Source organism: Vanessa tameamea, chromosome 15, assembly GCF_037043105.1.
Source record: "Vanessa tameamea isolate UH-Manoa-2023 chromosome 15, ilVanTame1 primary haplotype, whole genome shotgun sequence".
NCBI lineage: Eukaryota > Metazoa > Arthropoda > Insecta > Lepidoptera > Nymphalidae > Vanessa > Vanessa tameamea.
The window spans coordinates 9,586,385-9,601,704 of NC_087323.1; the positions used below are offsets into that span (position 1 = coordinate 9,586,385).

The following is a 15,320-nucleotide window of genomic DNA, read 5'->3' on the forward strand; positions in this document are numbered from 1 at the left end:
TTCTGGGGCTGAAAATGTTTTTTTTTTCTATTATTTGACCGAACACTTCCATCATATCAATCGTGAACCGAGCCGCATGTCGCGTCCGCAGTGCGTGCAGCTGTTCATGTCGGTGGCGGTGGAGCACGCCGGCATCGACTACCACGTGGTGCTGGCGCAGAACGCGCTGCAGCAGTGCCTGGAGGTGGGCGAGCTGCAGGACGAGCTGGTGTCGGCGCTGTGCAAGCAGAGCACGCCGCACGCGCCCTCCAAGCACGGCGTGCAGGTAACCGCGCGCCGCCCCGCGCGCCCCGCGCGCCCCGCCCGCCCCGCCCGCCCCGCGCGCGCCGCCGTGAGTGTCCCCCCCGCCGCCCGCGGCCGCGTCGCGCCCCGCGGCGCAGCCGCAGGCGAGCCAGTTTGTTGGAACAGTTATTGTGGATATCACTATGATTCCTTGCACACGATTCCGACTTCTGTATATAGGCTTTTGCTTTACAAATGATGAAAAATAATCGCTTCGTTCGTAATACTATAGAGAGACGAAAGACAATAGTAATCACTCGACATATGCTAAGTCACTTCAATTATTACTTGTCAGAAGTATTATTTTGTTTTATTTACACGGTATAATGATTTGCACACTATAAAACAAAATTATTTTACATGACTAATACTTATTTTGAGTCACTCTCAAATTTGAGTGATGCTCAAAAGTGACGTTTGAGTATGCGAAATTTTAATTTAGCAGCGTCTCAAATAGTTGAGTTGGACTTAAATATTTAAGTGACGTTTCAGTATTCGGCCGTCAGTGTATTATTTCTAATTTGTACTGATAAATGTGACACTATAATACTTATAGAAAAAATAACGTTTTATTAAACACATTCTTGCAAAAATTGTCCACTGCGACAACTAACTGAATTTAAAAATATTTTTTTTATACTTAAAAGAAAATAATGTATATTAAACGAATACAGAAGTAGGCATTGTATGATCCGATTTTTAAGAATTAATTCTCTAAACGACTTATACACACATTAGTACATTAAAATATATTCAAAGAAGTTTCCATAAGTTGGTCGATTTGCCACATTGGCAATTCTATTTTATCAATGAAATATATAAGTCAAGTATATAGTCGCTTAGAGAATAATAACTGTTTCCAAACTGTGCTGTTCCAGGTACTGCTTGCTATAACTAAAACACCAAAGCGCTCAAAGTTTGTCATAAAAAAAATATAAGGCTTAAACTATGAGGGCTTTAACAATTATTTTAATTTGGCTATATTCTAAAGGTAAATTTTGAACGAATTAAAGTTTACTCTTATGAATATCAATGTATATGTAATATGAATTTTTATGGTCGAAATTTAATAATTTGTAAAAATAAACCTTATCGACAATTAATTAACAATGCAAATTGCTCCGTAGTGCTTAAAGTATAAAGTCGAAATTCGAATACCATCAAAATTGTCATATTACAAAGATAAATCGCTTTATATTCGCAAACCCAAGCTTAAAGCGATACGCTTATATGCTTTTCTCATATGTCATATTTACTCATCACTCATCTGTACACGGTTGTAGTTTCTGTACACACTAGTGTAGAAAATGGTTTATATGATGCTCATATCGAAATAGTAGATTGGGTGTTGGCCAACAGACGCTGTATCGCAATCGGACGCGGACATGGCTATAGTACGGACTGCTCGTACCCATAGTATCGATTCGATCTAAAATACAAAATAAAAATCGATTTTAATATCAATATAATCATAAATTATGTATATGAAAATATTAAATATATAGATTATTATTTTGATAGATCTTACTTAAATATTTTTACAATTTTAATGTTGTTATTTAATTCGTTAAAATATTGTCAGACTTTAACTTATTATAAAGAGATTTTATATATAAAAGCAGTCTGTTCTATGCCTTTGCCGTGTCTTAGTATTGAGCACATTTGATGTTAGTATCGCTTAAGAAGTTTATTTTGCGTTCGGAATCTAAATACACTAACAAACCATATATATAAGTGTACAGCTTTGTGTGTCGCTGTAAATATATTAAAGGCTTCGTGTTTCGTGGTTGATCAATTTGGAATTGTGTATGTGAACTTATTGGCTTCTGAAAGTATATTTAAATTTTTTATCGTAACTACCGGAATTTGTAATCATGAGAATAACCTTCAAAAAGGTTTTATTCCAACTTGATCTTCTGGTTCTGGCAACATTGAACTGTAACGATTTCTGTGTTAAAATTGAGAATCGATTAAGTGAACGAAAACGTACATTCGTACGATTGATTAAAATGTTGCCATGACGTAAAGCGGTTATGTTATATGTCGCAATTCTTTCAAATGGAATGTTGGTGTAAATTTTCCCTCGTTTATTTTTATTTGACGTTTTTTCCATCCAAGAATGTTTGCCCTCCGTCCCAATAGTTTTAGGGAATGTTATTTTCTTTTATCATTCATATACTGTCATAGCTATGCACATCCGATCTCCTTTGTAATGAAAGGTTGACGTTGCAAGTTTGTCTTAGAACATATCGTTTACATATTGAATGATTTTAAATCGAGGTAAGTTAAGAAAATTAGGTTAAGTCTCGTATGACTGCATAGTGTACTTAAAAAAAAAAGGTTTGGTCAATGCCTTTATATTATTATTAATATTATTAATATTAAAAGAAAAAACTAGAGTTTATACAATAAAATGCATTATTTAAATACTTATAACATTATGCAGTTTTACTCTGATTTAGTTTATTAGTCATACCACAATGTACATACATGAATATACATAAGGTACATGGGCAGTTCAAGTGTACATAGCACTATTTGGGTATAAAGAGCCATGGGTTGTATCGAAGAAAATATTCCAAAAGATTGAGGTTATGGTGGAAATGGTAGCACTTAAAACATGTATCTCCACATATCTATTATATTATATACTTCTATATATATTACGTTTGTAAAAATATTATAAATACATATATAATAATAAAATATATAATATAAGTTATAACTGTATGAAATTATACTAAAAATAAGTAAAAAATAATGAAATTTAAAATCACTAACTATATTAATAAAATGTTTTTACTAACAATTACATAGAAAGGTAATTAAACTCTAATAAAAAATATAACTGAACAGAACTCAAGGAACAGAACGTATATCAAACTCTTAGCTTATGCTGGCGACTTCGTTCGTAGAGAAGTTGAAAATATTTACCAAGTGTAAGTGGATTAAGGAGCGGTTTTACATCACGCTATTGTCAGTAAGGGTGGAACTTTAGAACGTTAGCTAAAAGTACTGGGTCTTATGATATTATTTTATGTAGGTAACTATAATTTAGTAGTAAACATTAAGTACTATAAAATCAAATAATGTCAAAACTTATTACAAATTTATTCATTTAAAGGGGACCAATTCTGTCATACATGATTGTTGCGAAACTAACTGTTTACCCAAAAGGAATAATTTTCCACAGTTTTTGCTTTTCAGTTTTAACTTTTTTCAATGATACTCTGTTTCTTTTGGACGTAGCTTGATGTTATACAGCCTAAAACCTTGCTCGATAAATGTTCTCTAAAATGGTGATTTTATAGAAAATATAAATATAAAATCTCAAACTATCTTAATATAATATTTTTATTAAAACAAAACATTGCATGGCAATTACATAAGCAGGTAATTAATAAAAAAAAATATTAAAAACTCGCAACTCGGGAGACAACGTGTATCAAATACTTTAGAGTTGTAGGTACTCACAAATTCAATTTTAAAATTTAAATCTAAATCAAACGAGCATACGTAACCATTTAAAATGTCGATAAAAAGTGCGTGTAAAAATACTTCCATAAAGTATAAATTACATACATTTTTTAAATGTTTTCGTAAAGATGTAATTCTATTCAGTAACGATTGATATTATTTATATAAATCAAATTCAACCACAACTTACTGTAAATTTAAAACAAAATTTTAATATTAAAACTTTCGTTGATGACCGAGTTACTGAATATATATAATGTGCACATATAACTATTTATTATTAAAGTTATATTTACATAAAAAATATTAACAGCGTGGATTTAAATAAGTATATAAGTAAAAAACAAAATAACAAATCGTAAATAACTCATTGACAATGAAACTGCACACCAAGGTGCCTTATGTTATGAACACTTCAATGATTTTTTCATCAAGATGTTCCGACAGAGTTTCTCTCTTGTAATGTATGTACATCGGAAACTTCAGTAAGATTACTTACATATGTAATGTAATATATGAATATTTGTATCATATATAAATTTAATATTGACATTATCGATTTAATTTCCAATTTAATTTATCATTAAACATTATGACGCTTTAAAAGAGTATAATTTCTAAAACATCAAGAAAAAAAAAAATATTTTATACTTATAAAAAAATTTACTAATATTTCAAACATTATCACTAATAACAAACGGTCTATAATTTTACTAAAATGTTTGCATCACTCAGTAATAAGTAGATAGTAATGATCAAATAATTTGTCACGAATCCTCCTTGTATTAGTAGCAATATAAGCCTCTATTTCCAGCTAACATTAAACTAAACCAAACACATAAAATCATAACTTATGAACGTTTAACCTACCGAAACACCACCTCAGTACAATAATCGAAACGCAAACGATACCACGAAAGCATAGAGTCAGTAGAGTTAAAGCCCCCACTGACGATCCGAACACCAACATTTCATTTGTACAGCAACTGCTACTGTGCGCGACCCAGTCGTTGTTCACTTGCGACACGGGCGCGTCCTCAGTGGGCGGCGACAACAAGAGCGACCTCCCGCAGAACTCTGCCGGATCGCCTAGCTCGATACAGGTAATGCGTCTGAGCCCTGGGCCCTAGTCGTTATCGCTTCGTTTATTTTTTGTTACATCACACGTGGCTTCTTGGAATAAAATAAGATTAATTAAATTAGATACAGTTCTAGTAAACCTACGCTTCGCACGGGTGCAATGTATTAATAAATAAAATCATATGATATATATGTATTTTATAGCCTACAGCACTCAGGAATAACGTAGTTTTCTACCAGTGAAAACATTTCAAGAATTAGGCTATTAGTTCCCGAGATTACAACCCTGCATACAAACAAACAAATGTAACCTCTTTATAACAATAGTATAGATTCAGTATTAATTTAGGTTTGTTTGACATTACAGTTTTCAAGTACTCGGTAGTTTTAACTTAATAGCGACAACATGGATCACAATTTTATTCGATAGTCGATTACGATCTGAGTGACCGAAAAATGTTAATTAATAAATTCAGTAGTCATTTTCACAAAAAAATAAACATTTATTTCTTTTGTAATCTTACCAATTTCTAGTGAACCAAGTAGGTACGATAATCACGAAAGAGTTTTCTTAACTAGGATCCCCTAGATATTTGCGATTCATTAATAAATCACTAATGTCCATTTATCTGTAAAACTACATAATTAGAAGCCAATTTTCGTAATACACATTTCCATGTAATCATATGAGAAAGGCAATATTTTTAAGTACTTCGAGTAAAAGGATTTGCAAGTGTAAGATGTATTTCGAAAATGACTTAAGTGCTTAATAATTCTATGGTTTTTCTGAATATTACAGGCACCTTTACTCTCAGTGGATTGTAAGAGCAACCCGCCTACATATAGTTTCGTTCAGGGTTGGCAACTATTAGCACTAGCGGTCAGTTTGTTCGTACCGAGGAACAATAGGTTATTGTGGTACTTGAAACTGCATCTGAGCAGGCACGCTGACACCAAGTAAGTAGTTCGATACTATTGAATAGCATTCATAAAACAAGTGTAATTAATACAAAATCCCGTTACTGATGAAAATTGTGTGCATTTGTTAGAGATACAAACAAATGACAAGTTAAATTAAAAATAAAAACTTTTTGTAATGAGCTTGATAATAATCGCCTCTCGACTACAACAGTGTTTATCTTTCCTATTATATTCTGTCTCCCTCTAACTTATCTCTATATTTGCCATGGTCCATTTTTATTCCATCTGTGTCTCATCGCATATTATTTCATACAAATAAGGAATTAATGTTGTATAAAACCTGATACTGAGTACTTTACTTGGTACACGACAATCATACCCTCACGATATACGTTCATATTACGAATTCTCATGACATGCCATCAAAATAAAGAAGTCTCCCTGTTATATATATTTTCAATGTCCCAAAGTAACTTTGGATTTTGTTGTTTTCGCTTTTTATTAAAGAGTTAAATAAAATTTCAGAACGGAATGTGGTAAATATGCGGCATATTGTTCGCGCGCTTTGGAACGAACGATCCGGAACGGCGGTCGAACGGACCGGCCCTCCAGGATGGAAGTGCTGTCTATATTGCTAAAGAATCCCTACCACCACTGCCTACCACATGCAATACCTGTACACGTGCTCAATAATACTTACCAGGTCAGTAGTTGAATTATAATATTCTTTTTCAATTTCCAATAAATAAAGTCAATATCGCAATAGTTGGAGAGCCACCTAGCGATGTAAAAAGTTGCGATTTCGATCACGGATCCTTGGGCTATTGTCGTCCCCACTCGTAGCACAAGCTTTAGGCTTAATAGGAGCGGTAAATAGGAATATTAGTAATTCCTTAAAATGAGCAATGGTATTAATATACATTCATCAGATCAGATCTCATGCATTGAGAAATCATAGATAGATCATTAAAAGGCATGTAATTCGAAATTTATATAAAATACGTTTTTTAACAATTTTATTACTTTATCACTTCTAGATAGATATCGTTCTAGAAAAAAATCGAATACATTTTGATTTACCAATCCGTCATCATATCAGGAAAGGGCTTTTGCTTTTGGAAAATGGTCTGGTACCATAGATAGGGCCACGACTAGGTTCTTTACGGTTAGAAAGTTACTCGCAAGTATTGACCGATGATCATCTTGGCCATGATATCCAAGCCGGTGTGATGTTTATGTCTCTATTGAAGTAATATAATAATATATATAATTTGGCTTTTGTGTTCTCAAAATAAGGCTCGGGCCAGATTTGATACTTTAGCTGCCCTAGGCCTATGGAAAAACTCTCACCCTACTCCCGGAACTTTTAATAAACGGCTTCTCCAAACGGATAGAAACCTTGAATAGATTAGTGTCACGGCAGGTGATTTTGTATATAATATTTAATCAATGTTTATTTTTTAAGGTGGTAAGTTTTGACGGATCGACGACGGTCGAAGAGTTCCTGACGACGCTTAGCACAGAACTAGGATGCAGAGAACCGGCGGCGTCAGGTTTTGCTCTCTTCAGTGACGACCCGATTGAGAAGGACTTGGAACATCATATCAAACCTGACAAAAAGGTAAAGAAATTTTGTATTTTTTTATTTCCTGAAAGTATTGCGTGAGTTACACTAAAATCAAATTAATTGTACCCTATATAAGCTGCTTAGGTAATAATTGTTAATTTAACCGGTGTTTTTTTTTCACAAATGGTAAACTTTTATAGAATCCGCGATCACTGTATAACCAGAAGCAATAGAAGTAAATATAAACATTATAACACCAAGTTTCTGACTCCGAAAAGTTAAACTTTGCCCATTAACAAAATCATATGACAAATTTTGTGGACCTAGTTTTCATTGATACAAGATATTTTAGAAAGACGTTAATATACATTCATTTCAGTAAGAGAATATTTGAACCCGTTGTATTATTTTAAAATATCTTTCTAACTTTTCAGTTGTGCGACGTAATATCAAAATGGGAAACAGCGTTACGGGAGAAAGGATCTGGAAAGTTCGAGAACTCTAGAGTAATTAGGCTGACATATAGAAACCGCTTGTACTTCAAGAACTCTGTGCGAACGGAAACTGACAAGGAGAGGTTACTGCTCTGCTATCAAGTTAATCAACAAGGTAACTTTATTTTATCCCTTACGTAATGCTGTAATTACCATTTTTCTTTACTTTAAGTAGGTAGGTAGGCCAATGGTGTACTTGACGGTAAGCCACCGACTAATGCCCGTAGGAATGGTACTATAAGAAATATTAAGCGTTCCCTATTCGCCGACGTACCTTAGGAATTAAAGTGTTATGTCTCTTGTACCTGGTAGACAATCTCTGGGTAGAAGTCACGTAACGTTCGACGAAACACCGCACATTCCACGATAAATATAATGATTAACTTTTTTTATGGTATAGGTGAGCGGGCGAGCATATGGGCCACCTGATGGTAAGTGGTCACCACCTTCCATAGACAATGGCGCTGTAAGAAATATTAACCATTCGTTACATACTCCTTAAACGCGAGTGAAGCCGCGATGAGAATCTAGTATCCATTATATCCATTATATTATTATCCATGATATTTTATTTTTGTGTGTCACTTCTTTAAAACGAAGAAAATATTTCTTTGATCATGTCATGTCATGTCACGTCACTACGTTGACGCACATGACTGCGGGACAGAGTGTCAGTCAGCCTGTGTTGCAGTGGTGGCGGGCCGCTTCCCCGTGACGCGCGAGCTGGCGGCCGAGCTGGGCGCGCTCATGGCGCAGCTCGACATGGGCGACCACTGCGCCTCCAACACGCAGCACAACCAGCCGCTCGCGCACCGGTTCTACCCCTACCGGTACCGCGCCGGCCTCGGCAACGACGAGCTCAGGTACACCTCCAATAGACGAACGAAGCTTAGTCATATCAAACCTTAATTAATATCAATCAATCATTCAATTCGTCGTCTCTAAATCTTCTACCTTACTTCGACATAAATAACTCCAAGAGACTATAACATAACCTTTTTACTATTAACAGAGGCGTCGAAGAGAAACTCCGGTCTAAGTGGATCGCGCTAAAGGGTCGCAGTACGGCGGATTGCGTTAGAATTTATCTCAATTGCACGAGGAAATGGCCATTTTTCGGTGCTACCTTATTCCAAGCTAGGGTAAGTTAGTGATCGATATATCCGATGAATATTAAATTTTCTATATTTTTCCCAAAATTTTAAGCTTCTCATCTATTTTTTAATAATAATAGCTATTAAATGTATAATCTTAAACATCCGTACACTTTAAACCCACCAATATTTTTTATCATCAATCTATATGAATATATATATTTTTAATTATACAAAAGTAAAATGCTATTATTATTTTTTATTTTATGTTTAAATTATTTTACATTAGCCTTATTTCGTATTAAATATTACAGATAAAACAGCCGGATTTATCAATGGTGTGGCTCGCTGTATCAGAGGAAGGAGTCACGGTACTAGAATTAGCGTCCATGGCAGTTATAGGGAGATATGCGCTTAATTCCATTGGGTTGTTTGGTGGGCTGCAGGTGAGCATTGTATTTGGACCGGTCGAAATACCAAAATTTTTACTTTTAACTTTTTTTTAAGTCATATATGTATGTTTAAAAAATCTTCTTGGAGCTTAACTTGTTATGTAGGACGGAAATAAGTCTATATTATATAAATGTGATGTCTACTTTTTTATTTTAAGGACGATCTAATGATGTTAATCGATGCGGAGGACTCGAGTCCAGTTCATAAGATGCTAATTAGTCTCAATAAGCCAAAGGTACGTTGGATTAATTTTAAAACCGGATAAAAATCTTATCATCTCCTTGAACCGTTCCCCAATAGGTACATAATATAATTATACATACAACATTCAAACCCGTCTCAAATGCTACTTCCATCGAGCCCCATGAAGGCCGGTTCCTCGAACCCTTCGTCCGTAGTTGGCAATGTGACTCACCCTGTCCGCGTCCCCAGATGGCGGAGCTGACGCACCTGATCGCGGACTACAAGAACGCGTCGCTCCGCGGCGGCTCGGGCACGCCGCAGATGAGCTCGCTGACGCGCAACGGCTCGCACCGCTCGGCGCGCCGCACGCCGTCCACGCTGCCGCCCGCCGCCGACCGGCGCGCCACGCTCGCCTCGCACGCCAGCCTCGGCCTCGCCGCGCCCGACCTGCTGCGCGCCACGCCCGACCACCGCCGCGCGCCGCCGCATGCGCACCCGCACGCGCACGCGCACGCCCACGCGCACCCGCACCCGCACACGCACACCAAGTGAGCGCGTGCGGAGGACCCCCGGGGACGAATCGAATAATGAAACTTGCAGCGTTACTTATACTCGAACTACTTACTCTGAATGTATTTCTTTATTGTTTTCAATATTTCAGTAATTTTACTATCTAGATCAAAAACGAATAAAACACGCCCTGATATTGTCGACGGTCGGCGTGTCCACGAGAGTACGTGTCGGCAGGAGGTCATGACTGGCCCTGGCATCGCTCGTGTTCTTTCGGTGCGTTTCAGTGGGTGCTGTTGCGACGATTCGAATACAAATCCATGGATTTTAAAATTATGTAATCAATGAAACGAGTGGGTAGAAAACCTGAAATGTATTATAGTATAAATGTGTACGGTACGCGTCGCGCCGGAGTCGTTTTAAAGAAACGAATGTTCCATAAATCACGATAATTTAAAAAATATACCTCATATTTTGTAGCGTCTAACGATTCAGCCTTTTATATGATTGGCTTGTATTATAGTTTGTACGAGTTTAGTTCGTCTAATGTTAACGATGTTTGCTAAACTGAAGTCGCTTAACGTGCTTAAAAGGGTATTGTTTTTCTATGCAACTCTAACGCCAATTAGGTATATATAGCTATATACACTTGAAACTGAATTAAAATACTAAAATTGTCTATGGCTATCTTTTAACCATAAATTATTTTGTCTTTTTTTAAGTAATAGTTTTCACTAACTGTGATATAAGCTTTGGTATAAATTTAAGTCACAATTTATTTTCAAATTTAATTAAATTATATTCAGAAATAATAAATAGATATATATATATATACTATTCAAAGGTATCTATGGCCAATTTTAGTATATAATTCAATTTTCTTCTATATACATATGTGCAGGGTATACTAAATGCTATGTAGAAGACGAGTAGCGGTAGAACGTGAACAAACGTATAGAAAATCCAAAGATAATTAATTAGACATCGTTACTACAGATGTAGGTTGAGGTTTTGTATGTACGGATATAGTGATAACAGATTAAAAATGTAAGTTCGATTTTTTTTAATCGTGTACGTTATTCGATATGAATCGAATAGATTAATCGATTGAATGTTTTTTTTTTATTATTGAAATGGTCTGGGTCTTATTACCTTTTATATTTGTAATTAGTTATATATGATTGAAGCAGAGAACTAGTAAAGGAATTAACGGTAATTTGTTAATGTAATAACACACAAATATTGCCTAGAATTATTAAATCTTATATTATATTTTCATATGGACATCATTTATTAATAAAATAATATTGTTTTAACGTTCATTCGCAACATAACAATACACGTCAGACATATTTGTAAAAAGTAACTGAATGATTTAAATAAATGAACGAAATGAATGTAAAGGAATATTGAAAGATTTTCATTATTAAGAATGTATATTCTGGTTCTGTTGTACACATTCTGTAAACTAATTTGATTGGATTAAAATTATTGCTAACTCTTTCTAACGCGTGAGGTAACTTGAATAAGTTTTGACGTCAGATAAGTTTAGAGATTGTGTGCAATAAATCAAAGAGCTCATTTTCAGATTGAATTGAACTAATTCAGCCTGTAGTTGAGAGTTGGGTGTGAAGTTTTGACTGAATACAAACAAAGATCTACAACGAATCTCTCAACATTCTATGTAAGATTTTTACCGCTGTGTAGTGTAGATATAAACGGTTGTACGAATTGGACATTTCGTAATAATAATAATTGTAGATCATTTCGATGTTCTTACTTTTCGAAGTACTGTGAAAACTATTTTCGAAATCACATACGTGATATGTTGATGTGTGGTTTATATTATTATTAAGTGAAGAAGGCTGATCCACGTCATCGGTGACGACCGTGTTGTATATAATTCAGACCAAAAAAACACATTAAAATGGTACTGCTCACGACTTGCAGGGATTAAGTTTTTGAACAACTATGTGAGATGTTTAAATTTTCTTGTAGTGTTATATCAACTCGTTTAATGTGTGAAGCCTGTATGAAAATAATTGCTACAATTTATGTGCAATTTGTTTAATCATGTAATTAGGACCGGACCGATCCGGACCGGTTGGGTGACATTTTGATAACTCGTCCTTATACGACCGATCGCGGTATAACGGAACAGTTACAAACGATCAATATTTATACCGTTTTTCTCTCAGTAATACAATTCATAACTTATAGCTTTTTCTTTCTTCGGTTACATACAATATATATTTGATCTTAGTTTTCAAAATACAAACTGACTAAAAAAGCTTAAATAATTGTAACAAAAATGATCCTGCTTGAATAAACCAGATTTATACTAAATCCAAATAGTACATGATAAGTTTACAAATTAAGCCTTCTTCACTTGACGTGCAACTAAACGAGCTGATTGTAAAGAGCTAAATATTATAATGGCAACAATATAGTAGTTTCCTTAATTGTAGTTACATTGTCCATAATACTACTAAGATAATATATAAATATTTCGACCAATTCGCTTCAACGGCCGAAACGAAGCCATCGGATATGCGATTATAGTTCATGTAACAATATCGATTTTCGTAACGATCTATAATATAATTAAAGAAACGAATATCGTCACATTAGGTTCAAAATCGCGTATTCGTAACTGGCGACTCGTTCTAAGCTAGCAGGTGATATTTGAATTGCACTTTTTGCATAACACGAAAATAATAACTGTTGATATTATTGTGTATAGATTTATATAAGTATGTTCTACTGTACTACATAGGATTTTTTTTTTTTAATAATAAGCTAATTTAGATTGTATAGCGAATGGATAACTTATTGGTAGGTATTTATTGTTTTTTTTTTTCTATGATTTGGTTAATTATTTTATAATGATTGGTTTATGGTTTTTATTGTATTTTTTTTTATCGAGGCCTAAATGGAAACCTATTGTTGTTAGGGCCTAAATTTTTGTATGATTGATGAAATGAGTTTTTTTATGATGCAACAATAAACGTGTATTATCGAATCGAGAGATTTGTTTTATTGTTTTTAATTTAAAGTTGAACAAAATATAATATAACTGTATTGTTCTAAAGATATAGTAGTCGTTACTGATATTCATTATACATATATGTACATAGTTACTTTGAATCGGAATAAAACTCCGATTAATATAGCTGAGCAATAAACTGTTCAATCTGAGATATCTGCTATGGAACATTGAAAAATCACATAAATATGGTTTTTGTTTGACATCGAACAGTCGCATTATTCTTAGAAAAACAAATGATTTTCCATATTAAGAAGTGACTAAATTTTACTATGCCACTCCATCTAGAAAAAAATAAACTAAATGTGTGTCTGGGAACGCCCGTCAGAAGTGATACCTTAAACTAATCTAAATTGAATATTATTAATGAAATCTTTTATTGATTATAAAATATATTTTATTCTTAGTTACAATTCTTGTGACAATGTACATTAGAATTTTGTGTATGTACAGTCAGAGTAAGAAAACCTTCGTCAGTTTTCAAATTCATTGCTTTATCAAGGCGTAAACTCTTAGTACCTTTTGAAACTAAAGCACTAAACAGACAACTGCATATAAAATTTAACTAACATTGTATGATAACTTGGTTCAAAATAGTGTAACATCTTTGGACTACGTCTAGTGTCATATCAACATGAAACCTTTTTAATGGCCTGATTAGTCATTACAAGATTTAAATTAGATATGATATCTTCTACTGAATTGTCAAAGTCTGTCAGTCTCTTATATTTTCTTGCAATATCTTGCAATCTTAGAATAAAAACGCTTGTAATATTATTCGGCCGTTATTTTGAGTGACGATTAATGTAATGTGTTCCATCGGCACCGGGAAGTGGTGGTGATTCCTCGGCCTGCAAAAGCGGCGGATATAAACCCTATCGAAAATCTATGGGGTTTGATGGTGCAGCGGTGGGTAAATAATAACGATAGAACCAAAGCAGCTGTCGTAGAACAGTGCCGAAGCAAACACTTCGGAGGGCTTCAGAGGAACCGACATATGCTCTCGCTTTGTTGGACCAATACAACAGCGACTACATGCTGTGATTGATACGAATGGCAGATATACTCGTTTTTAATAAAATAAATAAGATTTGTTTAAATGAATAAATTTTACCATAACTATTTATTTCTACTATTTTATTTACTACTTCCGTCCTGCGGTTTCAGAAAGATTTTATGTTTTCCCGGTATAAAAAGTATCCAATATGTTATTCCTATGTGCAAAATTTTATCCAAATCCGTTCTGTAATTTTTACGTGAAAGAGTAACAAACATCCATCCTCAGAGAAATCAGCCAGACCCATACACTCAAACTTTAGCGTTTATAATATTAGTAGGAAGTAGGATTACTACTATGCACTCTCTTTTATAAGAGACAAGACAATGTCCCAATCAATAAGTAACATCGGTTTCGTGAAAAGTTGGTAATTCTCATCTCGATTGACGGCTTCTTCTTATTATTATTATAGCTTTTAAACGCTATTATACTCTTTGCTAGATGTGACTTATAATGACATTACGACGCAATATGTCATACTCAATCGGTAAAGCAGATTATAACGTAAAACTAGGCAGCAGATAAAAACATATACTTATAACAATAAAACCAAATAATACAGGGGCAGAAAGCCATCGATTCATTTGCTAAATATTTCAGTTCTGTGTTTCATTATACTTCTCCCCTGTTAGACGTGAAGATAGCTGAGGAAGAGGCTAATCGCTCTGGTTGCTGTCTACGGTCTACAATCTACGGTAACAATTGAACAAGTGACAGTTGCTGAACTCAGAATTGCAGTGCGGCGACTAAAACCTTCAACTGCTTGTGGTCCTGACAACATACCTCCCTTTCTAGTAAAAGATTTATTTTCGGCTTTGGAAGTGCCCTTACTTCATGTATATGTCATCTTTCAATTAAACAATGTTTATACCCTAGCAAGTGGAAAGTGTCGCGAGTAACACCTATTTCAAAATCGGGTTCGTCCACGGATATATCAAATTATAGACCTATCGCTGTACTATGTGTATTTGGAAAGATATTTGAATCGATTCTTAATAACATAATTTATAAACAAATAAAGGGGCAATTGAGTGTTATGTGGACCAATAAAGTAACAAAAATAAAAGAAAAAAATAATATTATAAATTACTATACAAATATTAAAACTATAAATAAACATATATGAATTTCAGCAACTGACGTTTAATGAATTTCG

The 15,320-nt window shown here is 34.4% G+C and overlaps 1 protein-coding gene across 9 annotated transcripts in view; it reads left to right on the forward strand.

Annotated features, from left to right (window-relative positions):
• The window catches only part of LOC113399630 (uncharacterized protein), a 325,751-nt gene extending 312,664 nt beyond the window's left edge, over nt 1–13,087 (forward strand). For 5 of the 9 annotated variants that reach the window (XM_064217105.1, XM_064217106.1, XM_064217107.1 and 2 more), the window contains 11 exons: nt 92–331; nt 4,743–4,862; nt 5,639–5,796; nt 6,286–6,463; nt 7,226–7,381; nt 7,762–7,936; nt 8,513–8,684; nt 8,834–8,963; nt 9,230–9,361; nt 9,526–9,603; nt 9,801–13,087. In XM_064217105.1, coding sequence (XP_064073175.1) covers nt 92–331; nt 4,743–4,862; nt 5,639–5,796; nt 6,286–6,463; nt 7,226–7,381; nt 7,762–7,936; nt 8,513–8,684; nt 8,834–8,963; nt 9,230–9,361; nt 9,526–9,603; nt 9,801–10,103 — 1,842 coding nt within the window. In that variant the 3' untranslated portion in view covers nt 10,104–13,087. The remainder of the gene's footprint in view (nt 1–91; nt 332–4,742; nt 4,863–5,638; nt 5,797–6,285; nt 6,464–7,225; nt 7,382–7,761; nt 7,937–8,512; nt 8,685–8,833; nt 8,964–9,229; nt 9,362–9,525; nt 9,604–9,800) is intronic. The other 4 variants (XM_064217108.1, XM_064217109.1, XM_064217113.1 and 1 more) reach the window with 2 other exon arrangements.
• The last annotated feature ends 2,233 nt before the right edge of the window (nt 13,088–15,320 follow it).